This window comes from Oreochromis aureus, linkage group 4 (assembly GCF_013358895.1).
Source record: "Oreochromis aureus strain Israel breed Guangdong linkage group 4, ZZ_aureus, whole genome shotgun sequence".
NCBI classification, from domain to species: domain Eukaryota; kingdom Metazoa; phylum Chordata; class Actinopteri; order Cichliformes; family Cichlidae; genus Oreochromis; species Oreochromis aureus.
In genome coordinates, this window is record NC_052945.1 from 3,556,440 (window position 1) to 3,584,176 (window position 27,737).

At 41.4% G+C, this 27,737-nt stretch overlaps 1 protein-coding gene and 1 long non-coding RNA gene across 2 annotated transcripts in view; one reads left to right on the forward strand and one right to left on the reverse strand.

Moving 5' to 3' along the window:
• Nucleotides 1-27,737, forward strand: part of LOC116314300 — a 112,297-nt gene that overhangs the window by 30,382 nt on the left and 54,178 nt on the right. The gene's annotated exons all lie outside the window — the stretch shown is intronic.
• Nucleotides 1-27,737, reverse strand: part of grin2ca (glutamate receptor, ionotropic, N-methyl D-aspartate 2Ca) — a 70,450-nt gene that overhangs the window by 26,700 nt on the left and 16,013 nt on the right. Inside the window, exons 2-4 of the mRNA XM_039611445.1 lie at nucleotides 24,266-24,713; nucleotides 10,289-10,890; nucleotides 4,159-4,273 (exon numbers count right to left, since the gene is read on the reverse strand). Of these exons, the coding sequence (XP_039467379.1) occupies nucleotides 4,159-4,273; nucleotides 10,289-10,890; nucleotides 24,266-24,697 (1,149 nt within the window). The 5' untranslated portion in view covers nucleotides 24,698-24,713. The remainder of the gene's footprint in view (nucleotides 1-4,158; nucleotides 4,274-10,288; nucleotides 10,891-24,265; nucleotides 24,714-27,737) is intronic.

A 27,737-nucleotide genomic window follows, 5' to 3' on the forward strand; every position in this document is an offset into this window, starting at 1 on the left:
TTATTGCATGTGGTTGCATTTTGTATTCCTGTCAGTTTAAAACAGTAAACCTAATACATGAGTGTAGGTCAAAGTAGCAATGTATCTCGGTTGTCTCCATCTAAATCAATCACCTACACACATTTTTAAAATAGTAGACGCCTTTTTGTTTCGTGTAGATGAAACAATTCCACTTGCATTTTACTTCTGGCAGTGAGGTAGTTGGGACAAATGTGAGCTTATTGATATTTAAACAAAATTCTTTCTAGTTCACTTGACTGTGCTTCTGTAAATGTCATCAACTTCCTGGAGAGCTAAAAAAAAAAGTGCCAGTCTGAACACAATGTTTTTCCTCCCACATAATCTCTGCTGTTTATGCAGGAAGGGGGGCAATCCTATCTCATCATGCCAGTCAGTAAAGCCTGTCACAGTGAAATGGAAAAAAACTGAACGTCGACAGAAAAGTGCAAATATCTCAGTTCTCCCTGGACCTCACAGTTATTCTTCTTTCCTGCCAGTCATATCGATCAGCCCCACTGTTATAGTATCACCCCACTCCTGGGCATTTAGTCACTCAGAATTTCAATTTACAAGAGAAGGTACTGAGATGAGTAAGGCAAAAAAAGAAAACTCTTTAGCCTGTGGCTGCGTAGCCTGTGAAGTCTTCATTGTTCATTCATCTGAGACATCAGTAAAAAGATGTTTGTGTTTCACGCAGCACCTAAGCAAGAATAAGGAATGGAAAGCTTAATTTATAGCAAACACTGTCATGAGAGTTATAATTTTATAATTAATTATCTGGAAAGAAAATGGGTGGTTTATATTACAGAAAATCTGTCAGGATTCATCTTTCCAGTTAAATCGTTTTCAGTAGTGAGGTTCTAATTTCAGGGTTTGTAAGTGTTGCATACAGCTAAAAAAAACGTCAGCTTTTCAGACCGTGGCAGATAACGGCAATGACAGGAACACTTCTCGTCATTCTCAGTAGCCTTTTCTTTCCGTCTCCACTTTCTTTTGTCATGCTCTCTCTCTCTCTCTCTCTCTCTCTTGCTCTTCCCAAATGACTTTGAGTTGTACATCTGTGGAAACAGCTGAACAATGACTCTTGGCAAGTTCCATATTAGGCCTGGCCGATAAGAGCGTTGTAGTGATACAGGTTTTTTTTAATAAGTTAAAAAATATGAGGCGTGTAATGCCAGGCAGCAAACTGTGAGGCTGGTTATACAGAGATGATGTATGAACGTTACAGACCGGCTGCCTCTGCATGTGTACAATACAAAGGCTGGTAAAAAGGAAATCAAAAGGTGGAATTGATTTTCAGCTTTCAGAGAATAGAGGCCATAGGCAGCAGAAAGTGGAGCACACAAAATGGATTGCCTCACACTTCTTAGTCAAAATTTTGTGAAATGAGTGCAGTGTTGTTCTTCCAGGGAACAGGAGAAATGTATTTTTCCTCCCCAGAAAGGTTTATGTAAAGGTCAGCACGCTGGGAATGAGGAGTGCTGGAGTCGGGGGGTGATTGGGAGGACACATTTAAGTTTGGTGTCCTCTCAGTCGCCCACATTTTATATTTTATGTGAAAGTGTTTCTGAGTGAATACGACTAACGTCTTATGCTAAACTCAGCTGAGCTGCTTGTGGAAATAAGTTAATGTTGTCACATGACCTATCATGTTAACATCAGTGAATTCAATTTAGATTCAGTCTTTTATTGTTAGCATTGTGTTTACATATTACAAATTAGAGGATACAGAGTTACACTTCCAGGAAGTTTTCTGTTGGTCGTTATTTAAAAAAATGAGCATGGAACGATTTGGAAAAAGTATTCGGACACCACGATGTGACTAAAATTACTGCAGCTGTGTGCAGTGAACTTGTGATCTCGTTTTCTCGTTGCTATGCAGAAGTGGCACCAGGTCTAGCTGCTAACTTCAAAGTGAGTTTGGTCCATCAAGACGGGAATAAATAGGCAATAAGCTGGAGTGGGTTTGCTATGAGTCTGCTGTCAGTTTGTGATTGAATTGGGTCAAGTCGACAGTTACTTACAATCTGTTTGTGAGATGGAGATGAACTGTGATAAAACCTAAAAAAAATCACAAGTCCGTTGCCTTCTACACAGACAGAAATGGACATTAAACATAAATTCATTAACTGCTTGCATTCAGAGTATCACCAGAAACTCATTGTTCTGAAACAGGAATTCCTCCACAAATCGTGATGTTGTTGCTGCAGGACGGCAATTTAACTGCAACTTTACATAGGTGTCAGCCACCTTGGTTTTATACAGGAGTATAATCAGAATACAACCAGTTGAGTCGTCTTTGGCAAAGAGGCATGTCACAGATGAGCTGTGTTCATCAGCATGGACTGAGCCCGACTGATTGCATTGTGTTGGCAATTTGAATGCGTGTATAAATTCGACAGCGATATTTGCAAACCTTCACCATAATAATTGCAATCAGGTCGGAGTTGGATCGCAATTGTTTGGAGACAAGTTGCCTAGTTGGAGACAACCTGTGCAACTGCCTACAGTCAGAAGTTGTTTCCCAGAGATTGAGGGTGTTGCATGCTTGTGCATTCAACCTGTGCGTGACCGATTGCACAGAAACTGCAGCCTCTTGAAATGTTTTTCGATTGCAAACAAATTAAATGAAAACGCAGAGCACCCCCCCCACCCCCACCCCCTCCCCCTAGTTGCAAGGAGGTCGCTGTCCTATTTTCTAGTGTGACTGAGCCATAATGAATAATGCATCAGGACAAGATACCAAAGGAAAGATTTGTCTGTTCAGAAAGAAGTGGCATATAAAGAAAATAAGATGGATAGAGACACAAAAATAACATCATCTTTTAGTGATCGTTTTTTTAAACTTTCCAAAAGTAAACAGTGATTAAAGATAATATACCAGATGATCTCCAGATCGAGTTTTTAAATGTGGAAATTGCTGCTTTTTCTTAAATATTTATATATATTTGAATGTGCACAATCCACAGTTTAGTCAGGCCATGAAGTCAAAGTTAGTTGCGCTGGAGATAGATCAGCTGATCTCAATAGCAGACCAGATCAGCGTCCAGTTGGCTGATCTCACAGGCTGTCCTGTTTAGGCTGCTCTAACTTTCCTACAGTTGGTTTGTGCCTGCAAGCCACTTTGTAACCCACTTACAACCCGGCAGCTCCTCCTCATGCTTTGCCTCACTTAATCAGTGTTGTGTCTGCTGTCTTGGATGGCTGCGCTGTTCTGTGCTGGGTTTGTCTGATGGAAACATGAAGCCATGCCTCCAAATATTAAGTTTTTCTTTCGACTATAGTGATCCAGACTAAAACAGTTTTAGGTCTCAAGACTCTAGAAGTTTTAAAAAGCTGTGTGATGGCTCTAGTAGAAGTATTCAACCATAATAATTTTAAATTATTTTCTGATTGTTATTTTTACAGTTGATTAATTGGAATTGATTGACTGTTAACATTTGATTGTGTCATGTACACAAAAGTCATTTAGGCAACAGTCAAAAGTCAATAGTCTTTGGTGTAATATTGAATGATGCACAAAACAGCTTCAATCTCCTTCCATATCCACAAATTGTTTGTTTACGTTGCCATTACAGCTTCCCATTTTCTCACAGTCCCGATAAGATATTGGAAGTTACAGGAAGTAACATCTTAAAACATTAAAATCACATAATTAGCTTTGAACTGCTGGTGACTCTTCACTTTGTGCATAATGTGAAACTAAGCACTTTCTGTTGAACCCGATGAGGAAGTGAACTCCCTCCAGTCTAGTGTTACATCAGATTCACCCTCTGGTTTAATGAATGTTTCGATCTCAATGAGGCAGCTTGCTGAAGCAAAGTTTCCCGAGTGTGTGGGTTTTACTTTAATATCCTTCGAAGAAGTACAGGGTGGGATCAGTGGGAGAGGGGTGTGAATGTGCTGTGTGTGTGATTAGGAGGCGATCCTTCATTATTTCATTGGTATCAGTGCAGCTTTGATTCCTCTAACTAGTCTTTTCAAAGAGACCGACGATGTATGAAATCGCTGTTAGCATGCAGAGAAAGACATCAGTGTCCTGTAAACACTCCTCATTGTGTGAGCTCAACTGTTAGTTTATCCACTCAGAAATAATCAGACACACACTTAAAAAGCCATTTGGTAAAGTGTGAAGTCGAGCAGCTGCCGTCATCTTACCTTGTCCCACTGTCGCTCTCTGTCTAGAGTGATGATTATCATGGCTGGATTCACCAGGTAACCATTAGTGTTGAAGGAGAAGTCATTGTGTTCCCATGTTACATTCAACATGTGCCTGAAACAGAAAACCCAAGAACAAGATGATCTTAAAATACGTTTGTACAGTCATCACATTGCTGTTTAGTCTTTTTTTTACAGCGTTTAAACATGTATGTATGTAACAATATAACAAAACATACAAATAAAATTGCTACAGAGGCCAAATAAGTGAATTCACATGTGGTGCAAACTAACTGCCACCTTATAACCACAACGGTGCAGGAGTCGAACAGTTCCCAGTGAATACTGGATCCACAGTTTTTGAGATGGACTGTTTCCTGGATTCACATTGATTTTGTTTGAGATTCTCTGGATACATAGACGAGGACAAAATTATTAGCTTCCCAGTGAAATTTAAATGTTCCCTTGCTTAACAAAACAAGAGATTTTCAAGATAGAAATAATTTATAGTTTTAAAGAAATGCTATTTGCACTCAATAACAGAATTATTTCAGAAAAATAAATTACCTGGGTTGATATTTCGACCCCTGGAAAAACAAAAACTGTCCTTTTTAATGAGCTGTAGTACAAAACCACTGATGTGCATTGATGTGATGCTTCTTAAAGCTTGTTAAAATCAAGTTAAAACCGAGGGTTACCTTCTTATTTACACACTGTAAAAAATCAGGTTTAATCTGTCACTGAGAAAGCATTATGCCAAAACAAAAATCAGATTAGACTTGAGAAAAAGAGTTGTTGATGCTCACAGAGCAGAGATGGATATGCAAGCGTATCACGGCTTGGAGAACTGGAGTGAGAAGTATCACCAAGAAATTTAAAGAGAACCACACAGTACAGATCCAGCCTGGCAGAGGTAGGAAGTAGGGCTGTTCGATATAACGATATATATCGGATGACGATATAAAAACGTCTATCGTTTCATTTTACGCTATCGTTTGTTTCGTGGTGTCGCAAAATAAACTGTTTACGGCAATATTTTTTCATTATTTTGATGGTCACTGTAGTGGCTATATTAATTTCCTAAAGTTCTCTCTTTCTCTTATATTTAATATAACCACACTACAGACGGACAAGCGCTTGTTTTTATGCGTTGTCGTTAGCAACAACGACGGTAAAACCACCCTGTGTCCGCCTGTTTATTTTCCACATAAACCTTTCACAATAAAGCTCAAGATCCTGTTGAGACTTTTCAAAATAAACTGAATCACGTGAAAGATGCAGAGTATTTATGGATGAGAAGCAAAAAAGAGCCGTCAGGTGCTAAAAAATAAACCTTAGACTCAAACGTTAGAACAGGCTTTTCCCTGCAGCACGCTGTGTAATAAATACTCACAAAGAAAACGGTGGCCGTTACAACCTATGTCTAAAAATGTATCGTTTCATGCATCAGTTAAAACACTCGACTCCAGGTACGCGACGCCCAGCTGGAAACACTTCACGCAAGTCGAGCTGCCCGACATTCACAGAATTTACAGAAAATGTTACATTTTTGTGATTTATATCGTTATCAGACGATAGATGTCTTAATATCGGGATATGAGATTTTGGTCATATCGCACAGCCCTAGTAGGAAGAGAAAGATTTAAAGACTCTGAAAAGACAACTAGTGGGAGACGTGTTTAAAGCCACCAGAACGACTGCCAGGACATGAGTGAATAGCCAAGTCGGGTAACATAGCAGTGGGAATATTAGGTTTTGGAGATGCTTTTGTGGATCTGAAACTGGAAATCTAGTCAAGGTGGAAGAAGACATGAAGGAAGAAGGATATGTGAAGATTTGGAAAGAAAACCTCAAACAAACGAGACACACTTGGTTGCGGTGCTCGCTTTGTCTTCCAACGCTACAGCGACCCAGACTAAATGTTGCTCTTGGTGAAGAACTTACTCTGCAAGACCAACGTGAACATTATTAATTGGCTGAAGACCAAGGTCCGTGCTAATAGATAAAAATCAAAGAAGAATTTGCAGGATCCTGAGAGATTTGTTAAAGAGGAATGGGCTGACATTGCTCAGGAGGCACATGTGACAGTTGGTGAAAACTATAATATTTGGCCAAAAAGTCAACCGGGTGGTGTTAATTTTCACCCTGATACGTTTTTTTTACCCCCTCAGGTGTAGAAGGGTGGTTAAACATAAGCATGCTACAAGACTGAAAGAGTTTGAATTCTTTGATTTAACAAGTCATCTGACTTGAGAGGCGGGGATAAAGTAATGTTTGACACTTGTTGCTTGCCAAGTCATTAAAACAAATCACTTACTAAACCAATTATTTCAGTCCTAACTCTCAGGTGTAGGAGGAGCACACATGTAGCTTTTGAGATTATTAAACCCTTTGAACACTGCTTGGGTAATCTGAGAACGCCAGCGACAATGGTTCCCTGCTCCTTCGGCTTCCACATCCTCTGTCACATTAGACCTGTGGCGCTGCTTTCTCACACTCCAGCAGAGGTGACGAAGGCCTGCTGAGAGGAGAATAGGTCTATGCGAAAAGCCTCTTTAATCTGGTATCATGCAATAATCTCATTAACAGGTGAGCCGACTCATTATCAGAAGCCTGTTTCCAACTCCAGTGGTGTGCGGAGGAATCTGGGAGGAGAGGCCGTCGTTCGTGTTTGATCTGGCTGGAAACACGAGAGGTGACAGAAGTGCTTTGTTCTCTCTCGCCGACCTTCACGTTACTGCCGCTATTCAAATCATGCCTGCTGGGTTTAAACGGACGGGTTTGTACATTATCAAAGCCTGTTCTCAATTTTCCGCTCTTTTATGGACGGTTTGGGTTTACAAAAGGAAAAGTTGTCCCCCCCCAAGGCTCTGAAGACTCTGTAAGATAAACGACTTCTGACATGAGAGGGAGCGAGTGATGTTTCATAATGCAAGGCGAGCGTCTGGTGACGCTTGTGTCCCGTTCGGTGCCCCATGGTGACCATCTAAAACTGCACATATAAACATTTACACGCAAAACGCTCTCAGTCTCCCTGAATGACCTTGGCTTACATGAGCCAAAAGCTGTTGCTGGGGCAGTTTTTTCCTAGCGCTACCCTTTTCCTGATTAAAACATTTTCCCCAATAAAATAGGATTTCCTGTGTGCTCCACGGCACAGATGGTGTCAGATTGCTCTTTTGGTGACGCAAAACCACGCCCCTTACCCATCGTCACCAACACCCTGCCCGCCAACTAAATTACCCTGCGGTCTCCAGGAGATACGGCAGAGCGCTCAGTGCTGGAGAGATGAGGAGATAGATGGCAGCGGGGCAGAGGACACAGTTTGGGAGAGTGACAGTCGCCATAAAATGTGCTCCACAGCATCAAACAGATGGGCAGTCATGAATAAATAAGTGGTTGTTGACCTCAATCTTGCCATGTCCCACAGATGTAAGACGGAGCCATTACTGTTCTTATCTTTGATATATCAAAAATGAAAGAATACTCACTGTGTGATCTCTGACCACCAGGGAGCAATTTAACCTAATTTAACTCTCCAAATATTGACTTCTCTGTGAAATATCGTCACCACTTCGGATCAGTGGCGGAGCTCAACTCCACCCAAAATAAATACAGAAATAAGTAAAAAATGTAGACATAGGAAGAGTGAGCAAGCAGGTTTTTTTCTATCTGCAACATAAAAATGGTAAAATACTATAAAAGACGATAAATGTCAGTGTGTTAAAGTGTTAATTTGTTTGTCCTGAAGACGTCTCGCGGTTTTTTGAGCTCCTCTTGTCCAGCTGCTGTAACAGCTGGTACATTTTTGAGTGCGTTTCCAAAACTCTGGGGTTCAATTTAAATTTAAAGCGCTGTCCTTAGAGTCTAGTGTCCAATTAAACACGACAAGCTAGACATTATAAAGTACAGAGTTCATATTTCATGTTCACAATCAGCTCCATTAACGTCAAACCGCGGCACTCGCGGCATTTACGAGGACTGGCCCGGTAACCAGGTTTTCCCAGTGGAGAAACTCGTGTTCAGCGTTTGTCTGTCAGCAGGTTTAAACAATAACCACACTGAGTTTTATGAAACTTGGTAGAGAGGGGAAGCACGGGCAGCGTAAGAGAGGATAAAGCTTTGGCTCGACTCTGGTTCACTTTGTGAAATGGCACCTCTGTGTGCGCCTTTAGTTTCTAAATGTGAGTGCATTAGATGCAGTCATAAAAGACAAGTTTTCATAGGCCTCTCCGCAGTCCTGTGAAAACCTAAGTCCACCCCTGCGTTCAGTAGCTTGTAGAACCACCATGAGCAGCAATAACTGGAATTAATTGTGTTCTGTGTGACTTTATCAGTCTCCCACAGCGTTGTAACCTTGTAACGTCCACTTTTCTCTACAAAATAGTTTCAGTTCATTGAGGCCTTTGCAGCCATTCATTTATGCACAGCTGTCTCAGCACTACATTCAGATGGAGGTCTGACTGGGCCTTTGCACAGTCTTCAATCTTCTGTTGGAGACAGATGGTCTCACAATTGATTCTAGAATATTTTAGTATCCAGAAGAGTTTATGGCTCAATGACTGCACAGGCGCCCGGGTCCTGTGGCTGCAAAACGAGCCCAAATCATCAGGTCTCCACCACCGTGCTGACAGTTGGTACAGTATGATGTGTTTGTGCTGATATGCTGTTTGGTTTTCTCCAAACTTGGTCAGTGTTTTATGACCAAACATTGGCACTTTGGACTTTGCTCTAAAGGTGCGGTGTTTAGTTCAGATGCAGACCTGGGCCACGCTGCCATGTTTTTTCTCTCTTTTTCTAGTTGTGCTGTCATGATGTCACATTTAACATGCTAACTGAAATATAGCTCTTGTTTTTTGTTTTTTTTATTTTCTCTGAGCGTTGCACAGTCTGACTTTGGGGTGAAATTACTTAGAGGTCCCAGGAGGATTGTGTAGTTGCAGGTGTGTGTTAACACACCTGCAAACTGCCAGCCAGTAAAATCTAATACTTCCTGCTCTTTTTTCCCCAGGCTTTCCTGTGATGGTCCTCGTTAGGAGGCTATAGGACTTTTAGTGTAAGACATCTGTGCTCTCATGTGTTAAAGTTTCACGGGTCCCCAAAAGTCTTACAGCGACAGTTTAAAAGTCTTTTAACACCTAAACTCAGTTTAATATGTTATTAGTCACATTATTGTGAGAATTTCCATGATTGTAACAGGGTATACCTGCATGTCAGTACCAAATCACCTTTGACCTTATTATCATGCAAGTGATGAATGAATTGAACTTTTTCACAGTTTGAATAAACCTATATATTTAATAACTGATGAGATATAATGGCTAATTTATTAGTGGTTCTAAAGTCTTAAAAATGTATTAAAGTGCGTAAATTTAAGCTAAATAAATGGGATTTTGTTTAGAATTATAATTATATAATTTTAATTTCTGTGGGGAGTTTATGTTCACTTTGAGTGCAAGTTTCGTCTTAAATGTCATTGAAGTGATTTTAAGCAGTCTGAGTAATCTTTTTATACCTGTAGACATCCTTGGATGGAGCTTAATGTTTGCAACGATGCTGAAATAGTAGCAGATGGTTTCTGAAATAAAATAAAATAAATTCTTCTCCTGAGCTTAGAAAAGTGTATTAACGTGAATTTATCTACAGATAAATTAGACACCGGGGTTGGACGTTTCAAGTTTAAATACTTCATATTTATTGGGAACGATTCAGAAGGTCCAATCAGACTCTCTCAAATGATCAAACATAGTTTCTGGTGAACTTTTGTCATGCCAACTTTACGTGACAGAATGTCCACATGACCTCCTTTTCATTTATTTATTTTTTTTCTTATAAACTTAAACTGTGTCACACAGTTTGAGTCCTGTAACACTGTAGCCTCTCTAGTCTCTCAGATTATTAGACAGAGTACGGCACACACAGTTTTAGTCTGGTGTCTGGCAATAATGAGACATTTTTCATATGTTGTTGTTAACTGATGGCTGATGAACAGCTTATAGGTGCTTCAGTAGCAGTTTACATATTATATTATAAAGAATTTAATTATGTTACATTAAGGATATGTAACAGCAGTATTGACGGAAAGAGTTGGTAGTAAAGTAAAGGCTAAGCCTGCAACATTGTAGCTTACCTGAACAGGGTGTCATTGGTAGCTAACGCCTTGACAGGGTTGTGACAGTCACTGTGGCCCTCGGGAATGAAGCCTCTTTGTTTCCGAAAACTCTGGACGCCTTTCACTACGATAGCCACCCCGTCGCGCACCCTTTTCCTCAGGCTCATCCTCCACCGGTCCGTAATGATGCTGATGAGCCCCACCGGGAAGCTGTCGGGTGGAGGGATGTCTGGGTTTCCCACAGCCAGGCTCGGGATAATCCAGATGTAGTCTGGTCCCACTAATCCGACCTCTCCTGCCATGGCAAACAGGTACTGGGCCTCTTCGTGGGAGCAGTAGACCAGCAGCACCTGGGCGTCTATCTGCTGTAGCAGCCTCCGCGCTCGTATGTCGTTCGTGATGTCAGCGGACATGTCGAAGGTCAGAACATCCTGCAGATCCCATATGAAGTAGCTGGTGTCAGTAAAGGACTTGATGTAATCCACGTAGGCTTCATAACCCGGGTAGAGGCTGGTTATGACCACGAAGCTGTCCCAGTTGTACTCCTCCATCACCTTGAACATACCGTTGATCTGCTGCTCGATGGAGGAGCCCAGCTGGAGGAAGTTGGAGCCCTCACCCTGGAGGAAGAGGATAATATGGTGTGACGCTGGGGAAACACCTTCATGGTTTGTTGGCACACACTACACAATTTGTTGCTGATTAAAAAGCAAATGATTATCTCAATTCAGTTTGGAAAATGTGCAGCAACATCTCTGGAGGACCCCCCTCATACCAATAAGACTACACACACACATAATTCATCCTCAGACACCTGGAAGAGAGTTGCCCAACCAGTCTGCAGTGCAGCTTTGACAAGAGCTAAGTGGTTCTGTTTTATTTTGCTCCACCAGGAGCTGCAGACTCATTCATCACTTAAACCCACATGTCTTATTTTTGCCGTACAAACAGTGGATGCCATCCATACTTGCAAATGCAGAGGGATGGCACTATCACTGTGGCCAGCACCTGCGCCGTTTCATCTGTCTCCTCTGAAAATGCGCTGACCTTGGGGGGAGGAATAACGATGGGTTTTCTGTTAAGTGTATTATCAGGAAAAAGCGGAGTGGTGAGAAAATAGCTTGTATGATCTTGTGGTATGAGACACAGCCCCACCTCTCTTGCCTCTTTCTTTTAATTCAGTTTTTCTGGTGACGCGAAGCTTTGTTAGCTGTGGCAGCTGTGATTGGGCTTTGACTGAGATCGCTCTAAAGATTCAACCGAGAAGCCATTTTTCTTTTTCTTTACTGTGATTTAGTTGATTTAGTGATGAGCTACCCTTTAAACCCACTGTCTGAAACATTTAACGGCAATGAATCAGCACAGAATTAAAGACAAAGTGGCTGTTAATTATCCTCGGTAAGATGTGTTAAAGTCTTTCTGGCACAAAGGAATACTTTCTTAAGGTGGCAGGAGAGACACTTTCTACTGGAACAGAAGTAAAATTTGGGTTTAATGTAACTGATTGGTTTGTTGCAATGAATGAAGCATCCTCTATAGGTCAGGTATACGCTGTTACTTAAAATAGACAACTTATTAAAACATAGACTGTTATGAAAAACCATAATTAATCACTAAGTGATATTTTAAGAAGACTGACTTGTTTCAATAGACTGGCTTAATCTCGTGGATGGCTTATGAGACAGTGGGAAACTATGAGGGTGTTGTAAATGATGATAGCATCTCTTCTCAGAAATGACACCAGGGTATCACAGTTAATGTGAGAGCGATTGAGATGAAGGATTATTGATCGATTCTTCAGCAGATCCCAATCATTCTGCATCATTTGTACTGTACCACACCGCTCAGCAAAACAAACGCCGCCATTAGACCGTGAATCATTTGCAGCGGCGTGACATTAGCCTGAGTGACTGCACAAAGTTTTGTTTGTTGTAAATACATTTTGTTTTCTTCTGGAGGTTTAATGATGATGCATAATTTTTAACAACACGATTAATCTTAGTTGTTTGTCTTTAACTCTCCTACATCGTTCCAAAATTGCGAAAAGTGTAACTTTGGACTCGGTTGTGTTCTTGCTCTAATAAAAGCCTTTTTTGCCACCCTCAGGCTGATAGGTAGGTGGCCCCCAGTTGACCCTCTATCACTCTGGGGAAAAACCACTTCATCCTGAGCAGCGCGCCCTCAGAGCTCAAAAAAAGGAGGGGTCGTGTATCCTCAGACTGCAGACGGGCCTCTGAGCTTATTCATTCTGTTTCCTCGTCGTCCTTGAGACAAGTTCAGCGGTTTTGTGATGTATGAGGGTCTTACGGTTTCAGACGTCATGGTTAAATCCACTGACTTTGTGCCTGTGACTGTACTCTGCCCGCAGCTCTGAAAATATTTTCCTTTTCTGTTGACTTGCTTCGCTTGCCACTGCCCTTGTTTCCTCACACTCGTCCCCGAACAGGGAAGAAGCTGTACGTGATAAAAGTCATTCATGCATGGGTGCTGATTCATTTTATTCACTGCAAGGGAAATGGACAAACATGCAGCTGCAATGAATGCTAATATGGTTTTGTTAAAATGTGTTACAGATTAATATTTGCATAAGTTACATTGGTCCTCTGGATCTTTCGGGAAACTCGGTGTGTAACATCCTGCTGTGGACTATACACATCTGTACTGGGTGCAGGATCTTTATGCAGGTTGGTCACGGGAGAGCTGAAGAATCTCCTCCTTGAATCATATAAATCTACTAATTTACCTCCCCTCACTGCACAGCAAATCTGTCAGCGTTATTGCCTCACCCCTACAAGTGTGACCCTGACAGGTGCCGAGGAGCCAACGAGTGTCTGTGCAGGTGTGCGTCTGTGCGTACAGGCTTGTGTTTCTGTTTGCTTTGTAGATGGTTGCTAGCCCACAGGTGTGTCAGATTAAAGCTGCCTGCAAACTACAGTCTCAACGCCTCAATTAGCAGAGAGCAGACTGATGGTGCAGCCAGACTGAGCCTGGGGCATTACCACAGGCTCAGCTGCAGTTTAAAGCCTGAAGTCACGACCGCCTTGTCAGTGTGCACAGCATGCAGAGTACTGTCCAGTGCATACGGTATGGAAGGGAACCACTCGTCACCAGTCATTTCCATATAATGTTAAATGAATTCTCCACCTTTTTAGGCATAAAATGCAGATTTAAGGCCTGAAATGGGTAAATTATATTGGGCGTATAGGCAGACAGGTTTATACGAGCCCAAAAGGACAGAAATATTCTGTCTGCTTTGTTTTGTTCTTTGAAATAGATCACAAGCAGTCTCTAAATTGCTTTTTCTGACTTGCAGTTGTCTGTAATGAGTAGCTTGGATGCTATACATACAAACTGCTGTCCGTGGCTCTGTTTGCGCAGTAAGCTGCACTTCCACAGTGTCACAGTAATGGTCCACAGTCCCAAAGAAGATTACAGCCATTGAGTGAAAAGCTTAGCATCTGAAGGCTGAGATTACATTCAGAAGTTTAAAATATGCAGAACTGATATCTGTTTACAAACATAGTTTCAGAAATCGTGCATAAGTGTAAACAGACAAAAACCCTCTAACAGTTTTCAGAACAAGTCCTGATGACGCTCTTAAATGTCCATGTGAAGACATTTTTGCAGCCTGACATTTACTTTGTAAAGGTTTGTAAAGCTTTTACAGAGTTTAGATTATCTAATGTGATGATCTCCAACACTAAGTCGTTTATACTCGAATTTGTGTGAAAATTCTGTTTGCATGGGGAGTGGTGGTAACCCTATATTATACATGTCAAAGGTACATATGTTATAAGTGGGACGTCATCCATTGGTCCACCACTAATTTCGGAGCCTCAACATTTTACCTGCTGCCATTTTACTTGTTTGGAGATGGAGGTGAACATATTCGGATTAGAAGGTCGAGGGTTCACGCAGGAACTCGGTCAGCGACTAGCATCAGGATGGGCGCTGGAAACTTGGAAGACCAACTTGTCTGCAAACGTTCGTCAACATTTCTGATGCCAACCAGAAACAGGTAACATTCACCTTCAAAGTAAAAGTTGTTTTTTTATTTCAGTGCGTCTTTGTGAGCTCACACTGATGTTTTTGTACACGCTCGTTTTTATTGATCATGTTATTAATGTTAGCAACCTGCATTGTTTCATTACTGGCCTTAACGTGTTCGTCACACTGCAGTTTGTGGTGTGGTTTTCAGGACCCCGCACCACTCTTTGTGTATGATTTGTGTTAGTTAACTTTCCCCAAATCCGAATTATCTCTAACAACGGACGATGATTCGCTTTGAGGGTTCTTCACCTTCTGCTGTACCAGACCGTTTAATTTTGTTGTAGATCTGTTTTCTAACATGGCGTTGCTCTTTTATTCTGGTCCAGGAAACTTCAGGCTGTGCGGTGCAGGAACAGCTGTTATTGGCACACAGGGCCGTGTGGTCATTTAGCAAGCGGTTGCTTTTGCTTTGCTTTGATTTCTATTTGGCAGAGCAGTTTTATTGTTGCTTAATTATATTTAGTTAACTGTGGGAAGCCAGAAATTTAAGATTGAGACTCAAATTTGATTAATTGTGCAGCTCTAGTTTCTATGTTTGCCGAAACAAAGAGTTCCTGTCACAAATCTGGTCCAAAAATATTGGTTATTTTAACTTTTTCCTTGTTGTTTGCACAGGTTTTGTTTTCAGGACAGTTATGTTTCGTCCTTTTCCCCACTTGAGAATTATTGAGATTGCAGTGACGATGATTAATGAAAGTCCGGACACCATTGTGTTTTATGTGTTTCATGTTGCTACACAGCACGGAGACTCATTCGCAGAAAGGCCAAACTCAAATCCATCACAAGAGTAAAACCTCCAAGGATGATGGGATGGATGACATCCAACATTTTAACAGACCTTTCTGTATTAGCTGTCTTTTTAAATAGCTGTCTAATTTATTTTATTTATTGAAATATATATTGTAGGATATATATTAAATTTAATAGTTTAAATACACAATAACTGACCTTTACGGGCTCAAAAATGTCCTAGCTCATGGCTGAAGGTTATTTGAATGACTCAGGTGGGTGATATCTATTGATAGGCTTGGACTGTATCCAACAATCTAAAGATATTTGAGTCAGGGATCAAGGACACAATGACGGGTGATTTGTGATAGAAAGCTAGCAGCAAGAGAAGGTTTACAAGATGATAGTGAGACATGCTGTGATGGACGGTTCGGAGACGGTGGCGCTGAGAACAAGACAGGAGGCTGAGAGGGTTTGGACATGCAGCTGCCAGAGGAAGACCTCAAAGATCCATCGATGTAGTGAAGGAGGACATACAGAGGGTTGGTGTGACAGAGGAGCATGCTGGGATAGGACCACAGTGAAAGGATGTACTGAGGTAAATGTGTTGTGGCAGTGAGTGAAATTTGGCACTAAAGATATGGACCACAAAGCGGTGTATGGCTCCCCTGATCACATGACTCAACTGCAGCCATCTCCCCTTCCTCTCCCTCTGTCCCTCGATGAAGAGTGACTTCTGGCCACGGCGCTTTGCTGCGACATATGTCTGCCTCCGCCACGCAGCAGGAAGTGCCCTGGCACTGTCTTCCTGTGCTGCTGACGTCACGTTGACCAGGGACAGACACACGGCTCCCTGTGGCATTTATCACAGAACGGGACTGTATAGGTGGCGTGCAGCGACACTGAAATAACGCACAGAAGCGAATTCTGCACCAAGTCAGTGAAATCTGTGTTACCAAGAATGAAGACGCCTGAAAGCCCGTCCTTTGTGAAAAATGTCGAAACAGCTTTTTTCAGGACTAACGTTCCACCAGTTCTACGTTTCAGCACCAACACTGGTCTATAAATATCGACAGAGGCAGAATCACAGTTTACACGCTCAGTTCTCGTGCTGCACAGAGCTCGCTGTAAGCGGTTGTTAATGGGACTCATCGGTAAATGTTGCCTAATCTTGGTTTGACAAAATGTTAACTGGGGATGAAGTTGTTTGTTGCTTCGGTCTGTTTAACTTTTATTAAATGCCTCCATCAGTAAGCGGGCCAGTCGCATAAACAAACCAGACATAGGACTTCATTAAATATCAGTTATTCTTGACGTGGAGAGAGGATCGGTCGGTGCAAATGGTAAATGAGGGTTAGAGTTAGAAATGAGAAAGTCGAGCTGTCACACAGTTTTACCGTTTCATGATTTAGTGATGCAGCATACGTCCTCATGTTCACGTGTACAGAGCGTTCATATATTTTAGATAAAAATACTTCCAAAGTGATTAATGTGACAGATTGGTATTATAAATTATAATTAGGTGGGTAGGTTTGCAGTGTCATTTATTTAATCTTAGTTGTCATGAGCTGGTTGAACCATAGTTACACGTGAACAGAATATTGGAAAATCATTAATAAACTAATAAATATCAGTGATTTGAGCTGATAAATACTGATTAACAGAGGTTTTGATTGTGTTCCTTTTTAAAAAAAATACATGGGCATCTCTGGACCCGACCTAATGATCTCACTGGAGCCGATAGCTGAACGTTGGCACCCCTAAGTGACGCTGCATATACACATGTACTGACTCTCTGCTAACACTTGTTCTTTTTACTGCTGGCTGCTTTCTGTGACCGTTCAGGAGTCGGTCTGCTTCAGTCTAGACAGGTTATCCTCTTATTCCTGTGAGTTTTGACACGCAGGACTTGAAAAGTGGGCACAAGTGAGTTCCAAAAGTAGACATGGCAGAGTCTGAAAAAAAAAAAGAACTGCTCTAGTTTTGAGAAAAGCCTCAGGCTCTTGTTCTTGCAAAGACAATCAGGGATTTTTGGTCCTTTCTGTCATACATTTTGTACACTTTTTCTGTGCAGACGGTCTTGCTCGGAGGATGTGATCTGTCACACTACAGAATGGATGCTTCAAAGAGTACTTTGGATTTTAGGTCAGGATATTGAACTAAATGGATAATGAGAGAAAAGTTGAATTTATGCTTCCCCTGTTCAGCAAAATTACATCAGACACGTTGAGAATGTGTAGCCACACTGTTGCCAAGTGCTTGCTCAAAGGGGGACGTTTGATTGTTTGGGTTTTCTCTCTATTATTTTTATTAAAAATAAAGCTGAATTAAATCCATCCATCCACCCATACATCCATCATCTGTTCATCCATCAACACCATTAGGTCTCCTCACCTAGGAGGTGTCCAGGGGGCATCTTGGTCAGATGCCTGAATGCTTTCAGATGCTCTCTTGATGTGGTGATGTAGTGGCTCCACCCTGAGCCTCTCAAATTACCCAGCTTATGTTTTTTAGTCACTATCCACAGATGAGTGCGGCAACGTCGATCGACCAGCTTCACGTTCAGCTCTTCATCACAGCAGACTGTGCAGAATCCACTTTACTGCAGATGTTGGATGATTCCTTCTATCAGTCTCCTGCTCCTTCCTTCCCTCACTCACAGATAATACCCCAAAATAATTCTCTTACCATTTTATGACAAAGTCACTAAAATAAAAACTGCACCAAGAACTATCATTCATTTCCAACTAGAGTCATTTGCCTAAATTATGTTGTTTTTCTGGATATGATGACTCTGTGTCTGTGGCAGTTTAAGGATCCTTTCTAGCAATGATAAGTTACTTTTGTTGTCACTGAGCTTTAAAGACTTGTACGTGATTGGTTGGGGTTGAACGAATAAAAGGTTGTGATCTACATTCAGCGTTGTAGCTGCAGCAGACGGCAGTAGGTATGAAGCATGCAGCTCAACCAGCACAGGGAGCAAAGCCACAAACACAGATTTTAGATACCTGAAAGAATCTGTATCAGTTTAAGTCTACCCCTCGAGTTTGGGAAGACGGAAGCGGCTACCGCTGACTCCACCGCCAAGCTCAGTAACTCTTCCGAAACACAAGAGGTGTTTGTCTACAGCTGATTCGAGCGGTTGTCAGTTTGTGTAATTGTGGCACTTTGATGTTGGAATGGTTTATTTCAAGTCTCTAATGTATCAAATGAAATAAACACGAGTAAACCTGCTAATCTTGTTCTCTGTGAGGTAAACGCTTTTTCTTTCTTTGCAGTCTGATGGTTCTTGTACCTCTTGGAAGTTGATGCGTTTATTCCTTGTTTGACCTGCTTTGCCAGGTGCGCGTTCTTCAGGCTTCCCAAACCTGTTGGTGATTTGTGTCAGCCGTGATTATTGATATTGATTTTATCCAGTGTTTAGACACTGAGGAGGCTCCTGGGAACTGATTGATCTAAAGCTTCTCTTGGTCATCTGATCCTGACGTGACTGCTAGCTCGAATGAGTTCTAATACTATAATTACACGAAAAAGCAATATTCTTAATTGAGTCTTCGCCCCAGCATTAGTTTCTTTAATGGCTGTTTGTGATAGGAATAGAAAATGAGGCATATAATGGCACGTCGGCTCTGATGTTGCCAATCGACAAACAGAAATGTCCTGAGGATAGGAATCGGTTTATCACCTAATTTCATGCTGTCACTTTCATAGGGCTCAAACTCCGTGCTTTCAGTGATATGTATGAAAAATGAATGAGCTCCATTGCCTTGTTGACTACCCTTGACAGCATCCCATAAATCAATTGGTGAATGGCATTCCTGATTACGGGAAACCTCAAAGAAGGTTAGACCAAAATCATCTCTGTGCAGCTCGCTCATAACTGTTTGCACATTTTTACCTTTTCAGCACATAAATATTAAAATGCTACTGAATAAAGCATAAATTATGGCACCTTTGTTGTCTAAAAACAATGCATTTGGTGTTTTATTTGGTCTATAACAGTCTGACAGACAATTACAAATCATCTTCTTCCTCCATCAGGTAATTTATAATCTTTATGACATATTTTATATCAGTCGCTCTAAAAGTTTTTGTTGTTGTTTTGAACTTCCAGCTTTGCTTTATCTGTAAAACCTTTATTTATAATGTTGTCTGACTCTTTTTCCCTAGATTATAAAGTCCTCCACATTTTTGCATGTTATTATTTTATTAATCATTTACTTTGACTTCTTTTGGAGGATTTTAATGTTCAGAGCCGTTAAATTTTATCCCTTGAGAATATTTAGACAATTTAGGGTGCGTTGCCTTGCCTGAGGATATTTTGAGAAGTGGTCAGCAGGGACCGGAGATTTAATGTTTCCTATCAACTGAGCTACAGCTACCCCACATATCTAACCTTTGAGGCATGCATTAGTTTTAATTTAAATACGGCTTTCGGAGACGTGGTAGTGCGGACTGAGAGGGAGAGGGTACACTTAAGAGTGGGATGAAATGCCACATTCACATTATTCTTTTTATGACTACATTTATCTATTATCAGTTACATTTTCCTTGTCCTTGCCACCAGAGAGATGATCAACATATTAGCCAGTCACTTATAGATAGATGCACAATTGAGTATCCATCTGTTTGTCACTTATCACGGCCCAGGTCACAGGGTCAGCAGCCCAAGCTGAAAAACCCAGACCTCCCTCTCCCCAGGCACCTCCTCCAGCTTGTCCGTGGGAACACTGAGGCGTTCCCAGGCCAGCTGAGAGGGTAGAGATGAAGCCTCTACCCAGTAGGTCCAGTCCCCCCTTTTCACCTGTGTGCTTTATGGGCGTATCTATTCATTATTCTCTCATTATATGGTTTCATTATAAAGATTTTTCCTGGGTGAATCTATAACGTGAACTTGCTCAGGTCTCTGGTGGGATGAGCTGAGATAGCCGTCATGTCGGTACTCTGAATGTATCCATTAATGAAGCTGTAATGGTGTAAAATGTGTGTATGCACAGTAGAATTACAACGTTCAAGGGAAATTCATTTTAACCTTATTTTGGTAAAAATGTATTAATTTTATAAAATCAAGTGATTATATTGATGTAGTTTTTTTTGTCCCAGTGACGACTGTAAAAGTTACGGATTGCATTTCGATAGAGATTCAACAGCGCTGCCCAGATATCTGCCTGGGGCCATCGCAAAGATGGATACGAGTGGACAGACGTGTAATATAGACTAAAGAAGGATTTTGTGGTTGCTCGTTTCTGCAATATGGACGTTTTTCATTTGTGGGTTTGACTTAATTTCCTACAAGTTATTATTTTCTTAAAATGTTCACACAAACAAACTGGCTGACCTGAAATTTGAATGCGTTGAAGCAGCAGCATTTTTTGTCTCATAACCGTTATTAGGGTCAGTTTGAAGTCTACATGTTCTTCTATTTGGAAGTAGGTGAAGTTTGAAGTCTAAGCATGCTTCATGTTTTTATGCTTTTGAAATGTTTAGTAATAACCAAAATCTTTGGTATTTGTGGTATGGATTAAGTGCAAGTGGACCCAAGGCTACGGGAAACTATTTGCATGCAAATATCAGATCATCAGGCAGGGCAGGCATGTGTACATGTCACTCAGAGACCCAGTGCCTCAGTGGGTAGATGAAGATTACGGTTGGTTTCCAGCTGGGACCATCCATATTAATAATGCATGCACTTACTCTTCTGAAAGGCAAGTAAATGGCTTCACTAAATGTCATAAATTAATGGTCCCAACTAATTGCTGATGAAAAGCAATCATTCATTTTCACACTAGCCCGTCTTTGTCATAAAGCTGATTTCTTATTACATGTGTTTATTCTGTAATTTACTGTGATTGATTTGCTGTTTCTGTCCTCAAGTTTGAATGGTTAAAGTGTAAATGAGCAGCAGGAGGCATTAACTGCTGCATGACATCTCTTTTATTACCCTCGATGCTATGCGGAGGGCGAGATCACGCCGCATGTTTTCTGAAATGGATGTTGCTGACAGGGGAGCTGTCTACAGGCCCGTGTGAGTGATGGAAATTACTGGAGTCTTGTTAGTGTCTCCTTGCTTATGGAAAGCCTCAAGAGTCAAACGGAAAAGGCCAGTCTTGGGCTTTGAATGAAGAACCATATTCTTATCTAAAGCACCGAAAGAGTTCGCTGATGCTGTAGGTGAAAAGATGATTTCAGTGCCGTGAGATTACTGACTCAGGCTCGTGCTGTTAGATTCTGCGATGGTTAAAACCTCTTGTGCATCTTTCGTATTAGCGTTTTTCCACTGATCTGATTTTGATTTTGATTTGTAAATAAAGAGACCAATTCTTTTTTGAGTGTTACATTGTGCAGTTTCTTTTTGGCTCTTTTCTGTGTAAAGACATTTAACTGTAAGAGTAGCTTTAGCTTATTATTTTAGCTCATGGCTAAAAACGCATCTTAAAATCCCTGTGCTGAGACCTGGTAGGGGGTCAGTTTAGGCCTGGTAGGGGGTCAATTTAGGCCTGGTAGGGGGTCAGTTTAGACCTGGTAGGGGGTCAGTTTAGGCCTGGCAGGCCTGCAGTTTGCTGATGGAAACCTTGAAGATGACGATGAAGAAAAAGGCGTAAAAGCTGCTTACTCTTCAGATGCATGAAATGGGAAGATTTGAGTTTACTGAGAAATCGCTAATGCTTAAAATAGCTTTAGGACAGCTATGGCACTTTTGTTTCCTTTTCACATTAATAAACACATTTAAAACACTTTTAAAAGACTTTTACGAAACTTTGATTGTACCTTAACTTAGATTTTACACTCACATCCGTGTGTTTGGTTTTAGATTTCATCTGAAGGAGTAAATGGGTCTTGAAAAGTCTAAAGGTGAATGTGAGGCAGGCTGATAGGGGTGCAGAGCATTTTTATGCTGGCATTATTTCTAGTAATAACAAAAAAACCATCTTTTTAGACAGCTTTAAAAAAATAATAAATGCTTGTGATCTAATTTTGACACCCTGAAAGCTGCTGACCAAACTCCTGGGTGTGGTAATATTTAATTAGAACTTAAATAGAGTGGTTTGAAATAAATTTTTAATGACATTTTAAATCCCTAAAAAAAAAAACTAAAAAAACTAAACACAGCGTTTCTCATAATCTTTGATTGTATTTTATGTGGTACGAGCACAAAATATAACATTTGTTTAATATATTATTAAAAAAAAAATGTATTAGAAGTCCATCTGACTGTGGGCTGAGAGAATATCTGGGAAGCGGCTAAATGGCGTTGAGGACGGCCACAACAGCGACACGGTCAACCTGATGCTGTGCAAACTTGAGCCGGCAGGTCTGGGACTAGCTAGCAAAAATAACAGTTGCAGTGCAAATTTTGGGTGGCTGTGTTTGCCTCAACGCCCCAGCCAAGTTTTTATGTGTGAGAAAAACATAAATAGCTGTGCAGCATGCATCACTAAGAAACCAACCATAATGTGCAACACTAAGTCGTACAGAGTCATCAAGTGAAAGAATCGTTTTTCAGGGCTTCAGACTGCGGATGTCGACGTGTGATGTTATCCCAGCTCCGCCAGTGTTCCTTGCAGAAATGTCACCAGAGAAAGGATTATAGTCGCTCTCTGTGGCTGCTATTTGTGCTCGTTTAGATAGATCATTGCAGCGAAACCGTTTCAACTCTGGTGTGGTTTAATTGCTCGTTTGAAACTTGTCTCCTGTAGTTTACCTCACTTTAGTGGAGCAGCATGTGGCACTAACATAAGGTGTTGTTGGTCTCCTCGACATACAACATCAACACGAAAATGTCCAAAAGAGTTGGAGCTAGAATTTTTCTTATAAATGAAATAGTGCAACTTCAAATTTAATATAACTAAATGTTGACATAACAATAAATCATATTACCATCTCTTGCAATAGAATTATTAGCATGCTGGTGCCAGATGTTGTTAGTCTAATATAAACTGTTTCCTTCACCCATTTGACTTGGAGCCAGTACCTCATGATACACTTGGGTACCAAAATTCAGCGTCTTGCATTGAGGAAGGATGGCTCACATCTGGAAAGTTAATCAGGGAGTTAATAATAACTACAGAATAAAAACTGAATGATGATGCACACACACTGACACCACAGTACAGTGAAGAAATGCACGAGTCCTTTTCTCCTTCACTTATGCAGATGTCACGAGGCGATTCGTGCAATGTAATGAGCATCTGAGACGGCGTGGTGGTGATACCAGTGTTATCTTGATGTCAATCATTTGTACTGATTATTCATGCAGCATGAGTGCTCCAACAATAAATCAGCTGGCAAATCTGCGGGACAAATGAAAGTCTGGATATTTTTGGTGTTGTTATTCACTCGTTTTCAAATAGCACAACTTCATCATTTGACATATGACGAGTTTTTTTATGCAAAAATTATGTGTGAAGCATGTCCGTGAGACTGTGGCTCAGATAGTGGAGTGGAACTATGATACACGGTTGATGCTTTGAAACTTGAACAAGACACTGAACCCAAAGTTGGTCCAGCGGCAGCGACAGTGAAATGCTTGAAGGCCGTAGATCAGCAGTGTGCAGATTCTTCTTTGACCCTTTATTGAAAACGGAGGATTTGAATAAAAGGTAACACAGCCATAGTAACATTTCTCTTCTCATGAATTGTGTGAAACAATAATGCAAATGTGTAATTTGGTCTTTACTAATATCCATTGATTTTCTTTTTCTCTTCTTTTTTTTGCTCGCTTTAAAGTGACGTATTTTACGTCCTTCTCTCCAGTGTTCATTAAGCTGATGTAATTAGCACTCGGATTCCTGCTTTTTTCCTAATGGCTTCTTTGTCATTATTTAACTGCTCTCAAGAAAATGAATCAGCACCTTGAGCGGAATTGTGATTGAAATGATTTCTCTTTTTGCTACGAGGACTATAATTACCACGAGTCACGCTGCAAACTGAAGTGATTAAGTAAATGTCTAAATACTGAATCAAGCTGTTATCTAACTTCAATAAGAGTAGGGACTTCTTTATACCTGACAGACCAAAAGGCAAAACAGAAACTTTGTCCAGGAATGAGATTGACCCCAACAATTGATTTCATAGAGCACCTGTCTCCTTTGTTTAATGAAATATTGTTATAGTTGGTACTGGACAAACTGGATGACGATCTCAGAAATCAGCGGCGGTGGAATAAAAACAAAGGCTTTTGTGTGTGTGAGGTGAAGTAATTGATGACGAGCTGACCTTGTGTGGCAGGACGACAGCAGAGCCTCCACTGATGCCCACGATCGGCACGGCCGTCTGAGTGGAAATGAAGTCCAAGATCTGCGCCACGGCCTCTGAGCCCACGTTGTCCTCGAACACCACGCCATGGACACGGTTGGTGGAGAGAGTGTCGCAGATGCGGGTTAGCAGCGCCCGAGGGTTAGTGTTGTTGACCAGCACAGTGATGGGGTTCACCTCCAAGGGAAGGTCCATGAAGTTTTCCCGGCTCAAACGCCCCTTGATCTCCGTCTGGTAGGCCGTGCCGCTGAACACCACCGCCACGTTCACGGAGGGCGTGGGGATCCCAAACGGCCGGCCCGAACAGCCGGGTATGGCGCAGAATAAGAGCAGCAGCAGCGGCGGCGCCGGCCACCACGGGGAGTCGCTCCAGCAGCCTAGACGAACGCCCATCTCAGTCACCTACTGCCTGGTGGGGTGGACAGAAGAGATCGACATGTTAGACAGGAAAATCTTTTTATGGTGTTTGTTTTTACGTTTTGATAAATATAAATGACCTTCTGGCTTCATCTCGGCTCAGCGTGCCGGCCCACTCGCTGTAATCAGACGTGTAAGAGCCCATTAACGGAGCCCAGAGCAGTATTTTTAGTGTTTGTCAGCGTGCAGCACGAGGCTGTGGCCAGGCTGTTGCGTCTTAGGATGGCAGCTGCCACCCTGCTGCTGTTGGATTCTGCGGTACAACCCAGCAGATGGTGTCCAGCGTTTAATGCAACAAATGGAGAACAAGAGGATTTATAATTTTTCTCTCGTGACATTACTTTTGAAGCTATTACTTAATTTCTTTTTTAGCAGCCCAAGGCATTCAGACTTAATCTGCTGCAGATCTGCATGCATAGTTTTGACTTTACCGATCATGTGGCATCCACAGTGTCAGAATAATGTTCATTAGCATACATTTCAACATATCAAAAGGAAAAAACCTTTATTCATAAATGCCTTTAATCCTCTGGTGATAAAATCCTTGCTCCTTGTGCAACACTGCCTCTCTAATGGACTGCAATGTAAGCACTAACTCTCGGCCGTACTATCTTAATTACTTCCAATTGTTGTGCTTTCTGCCCTCTGGAAGGTAATGCAGGAGAAATGCCATAGTTGGGACTCTGCGATGTCAAACCCTATAATGTTAGTTTAACATTCACATTGTAGGGAGACAGCGGTTTGTGTTGAGCTGTCAGACAGAGTTAGGCTCTTTGTCAAATCTTTCACAGCAGTGTTTGTGGCCCTCAGGGAGTGCTGCACACTGGGCCCCTGTCACAGAGATCTGATCCACCATGTGATGGAATCCCAGTGGGGTGAATATATTGTAATCTCTTGGTAATCCCTACCAGGCGTCATGGCCTGCAGCTTGATTGTAGTGTATAAACTTATCAAGAGATTTGGCTAGTGCACGGAGCGCGGTGCAGCTGTGTGGTTTTTCTCTCCATTCTACATCCTGTGTGGGACCGAGCTGTGAGCTCCTGTGGAAAACACTGCAGAACAAGCATGCGGTGCATGACAGCCGGGCCGGTTCATCTCTAGAATACTTATGAAGGAATTGGGTTTTTTGTCATGTTGCATGCACAGACTCCGAGAAAACACATCACGCATGCATGGGAAGCTGTTCGTGACGTGTCCTGCATGTGCTACTCAACTAAGGCGGTGCATTTAAATAATTTTAGAAGTTGATTAGTCGCCACCGTTCGAGGGCATGTTCCACATCCTGTTCAGTGACATTAGCCGTGTTTCAGCTGACAGCAGTAGAGTAGTTTAGGCTTAATGTCTCGGGATTAACATTCATGGAAGAAATACTTGAAGACTTCCTATATATTTAATGAAAACCATAAAACAGCTGAGGCGCATGTGTGAAGGCTGAACACTCAGGTGGTAAAAATGGCATTAAAGCAAAAATGGAGTCACCAGTAACTTTGTGACAAGATTTTAATATATTTATTTATATTTTATATTGTATATTGAGATCGATAGAGGCTACCGTATTTCAGTTTCTATTTACCATGCCGATCTGGAGGAAACAGCCTTCAAAGCTTCATGATGCAGATACATTACAGCTTGTGACCGTACGTTTGCTGGGTGCCGACCCCCGAAGCTGTAAAGCCAGCCGAATCCTTAAACTGCACTGATACATAAAGGAAAGAGGATTTTCATCTGTCCTTTGGCTAAATCCTCCCAAACCGCTCCTGTGTATACAAGGGCCGCAGGCTCCACTCAGATGTTGAGGATCAAAAGTCACCGTGGACATCCATTGGTCGTAGAGATTTTAGATTTATTACAAAGCAGAGACAGTTTTGGCTCTGAAGCAGTCACAAGGTACATACTGTAGTTTGAGCCGTGAGCCAGAGACAGGCTGCCTTTTGCGTCATGACGCTGCTGCAAACTGGATTCAGAATGAGTCATACTGTACTTGGTGACCCACAGAGTGGAACCAGTCACTGCCCAGTTATACTTGATTACGTCTGTATGCTAGTTTGGCCCATCTGATGTAAGCTTCTTATGAAAGTACTCCATTGTTATCTAATAACATTTAAATATTTCAGCAGAAATCGAGCTGGTTCTTTTGTCAGCGTGGAGTTCATTTATTATTAGCTTATGTAATATTGATTTGAAAGATGGTTCGTAATATCTCATCATCTAAACTGCTGACTGCAGATTTTTGTTGTAGCTGCACATCTTTAGCAAAGACAGTTATTCTATTCCCATTAAGCCTCCCAGTGTCACTAAATGCACCTGAGATTATTTCAATTATCTCTCTGAATATATTCAGATTCAGTTTAGATAATAACAGAAGACACAAATATATGATGTGGGTGTAAAAAAAAAAAAAAAAAAAAAAAAAAAAAATGAATTAATTAAAATAGCAGCGTAACCTAAAAGTAACCTGTGGTTACAGCTGATCGCTCTACTTTCAGACATGTCAACACCTTAACGCTGGGCTGGAGTGTCAAATTGGATCATTTTCAAACTCATTCACTCTCCTTTCTACAAACATTTAACTGTTGATGACTGAAACACATAAAGTTAAACATTTCAAACCATTTTGCTGTTTGATGAGGTCGTTTAGCTGATCTGTCTTTAATCCTGTGTTACATTTACACTTTGCTCATTTGATCTTTCCACAACACATGAACTCCTGCAAGTGAGGCAAATGCTAAATAAGCATACATGCATATGTAGATCAATTAAAGTCTCTATTTATTTAAAACAAGACAATATCAACTGGTGATATATTGAAATTAACCTGATACCAGCAATGTGTTCAAAGAATGTGGAAGAGATGAAATGAAAAACTGTAAAACTTTCAGAAGTCTGACTTCCTCCCCTCAGCCTTGGCAGGTGGCCCCGCCCCTTCATAAGCCTGGTTCTAATGGAGGTTGCTTCCTGTTAAAAGGGAGTTTTTCCTTCCCACTGTCGCCAAAGCATTTGCTCACAGGAAGTCATG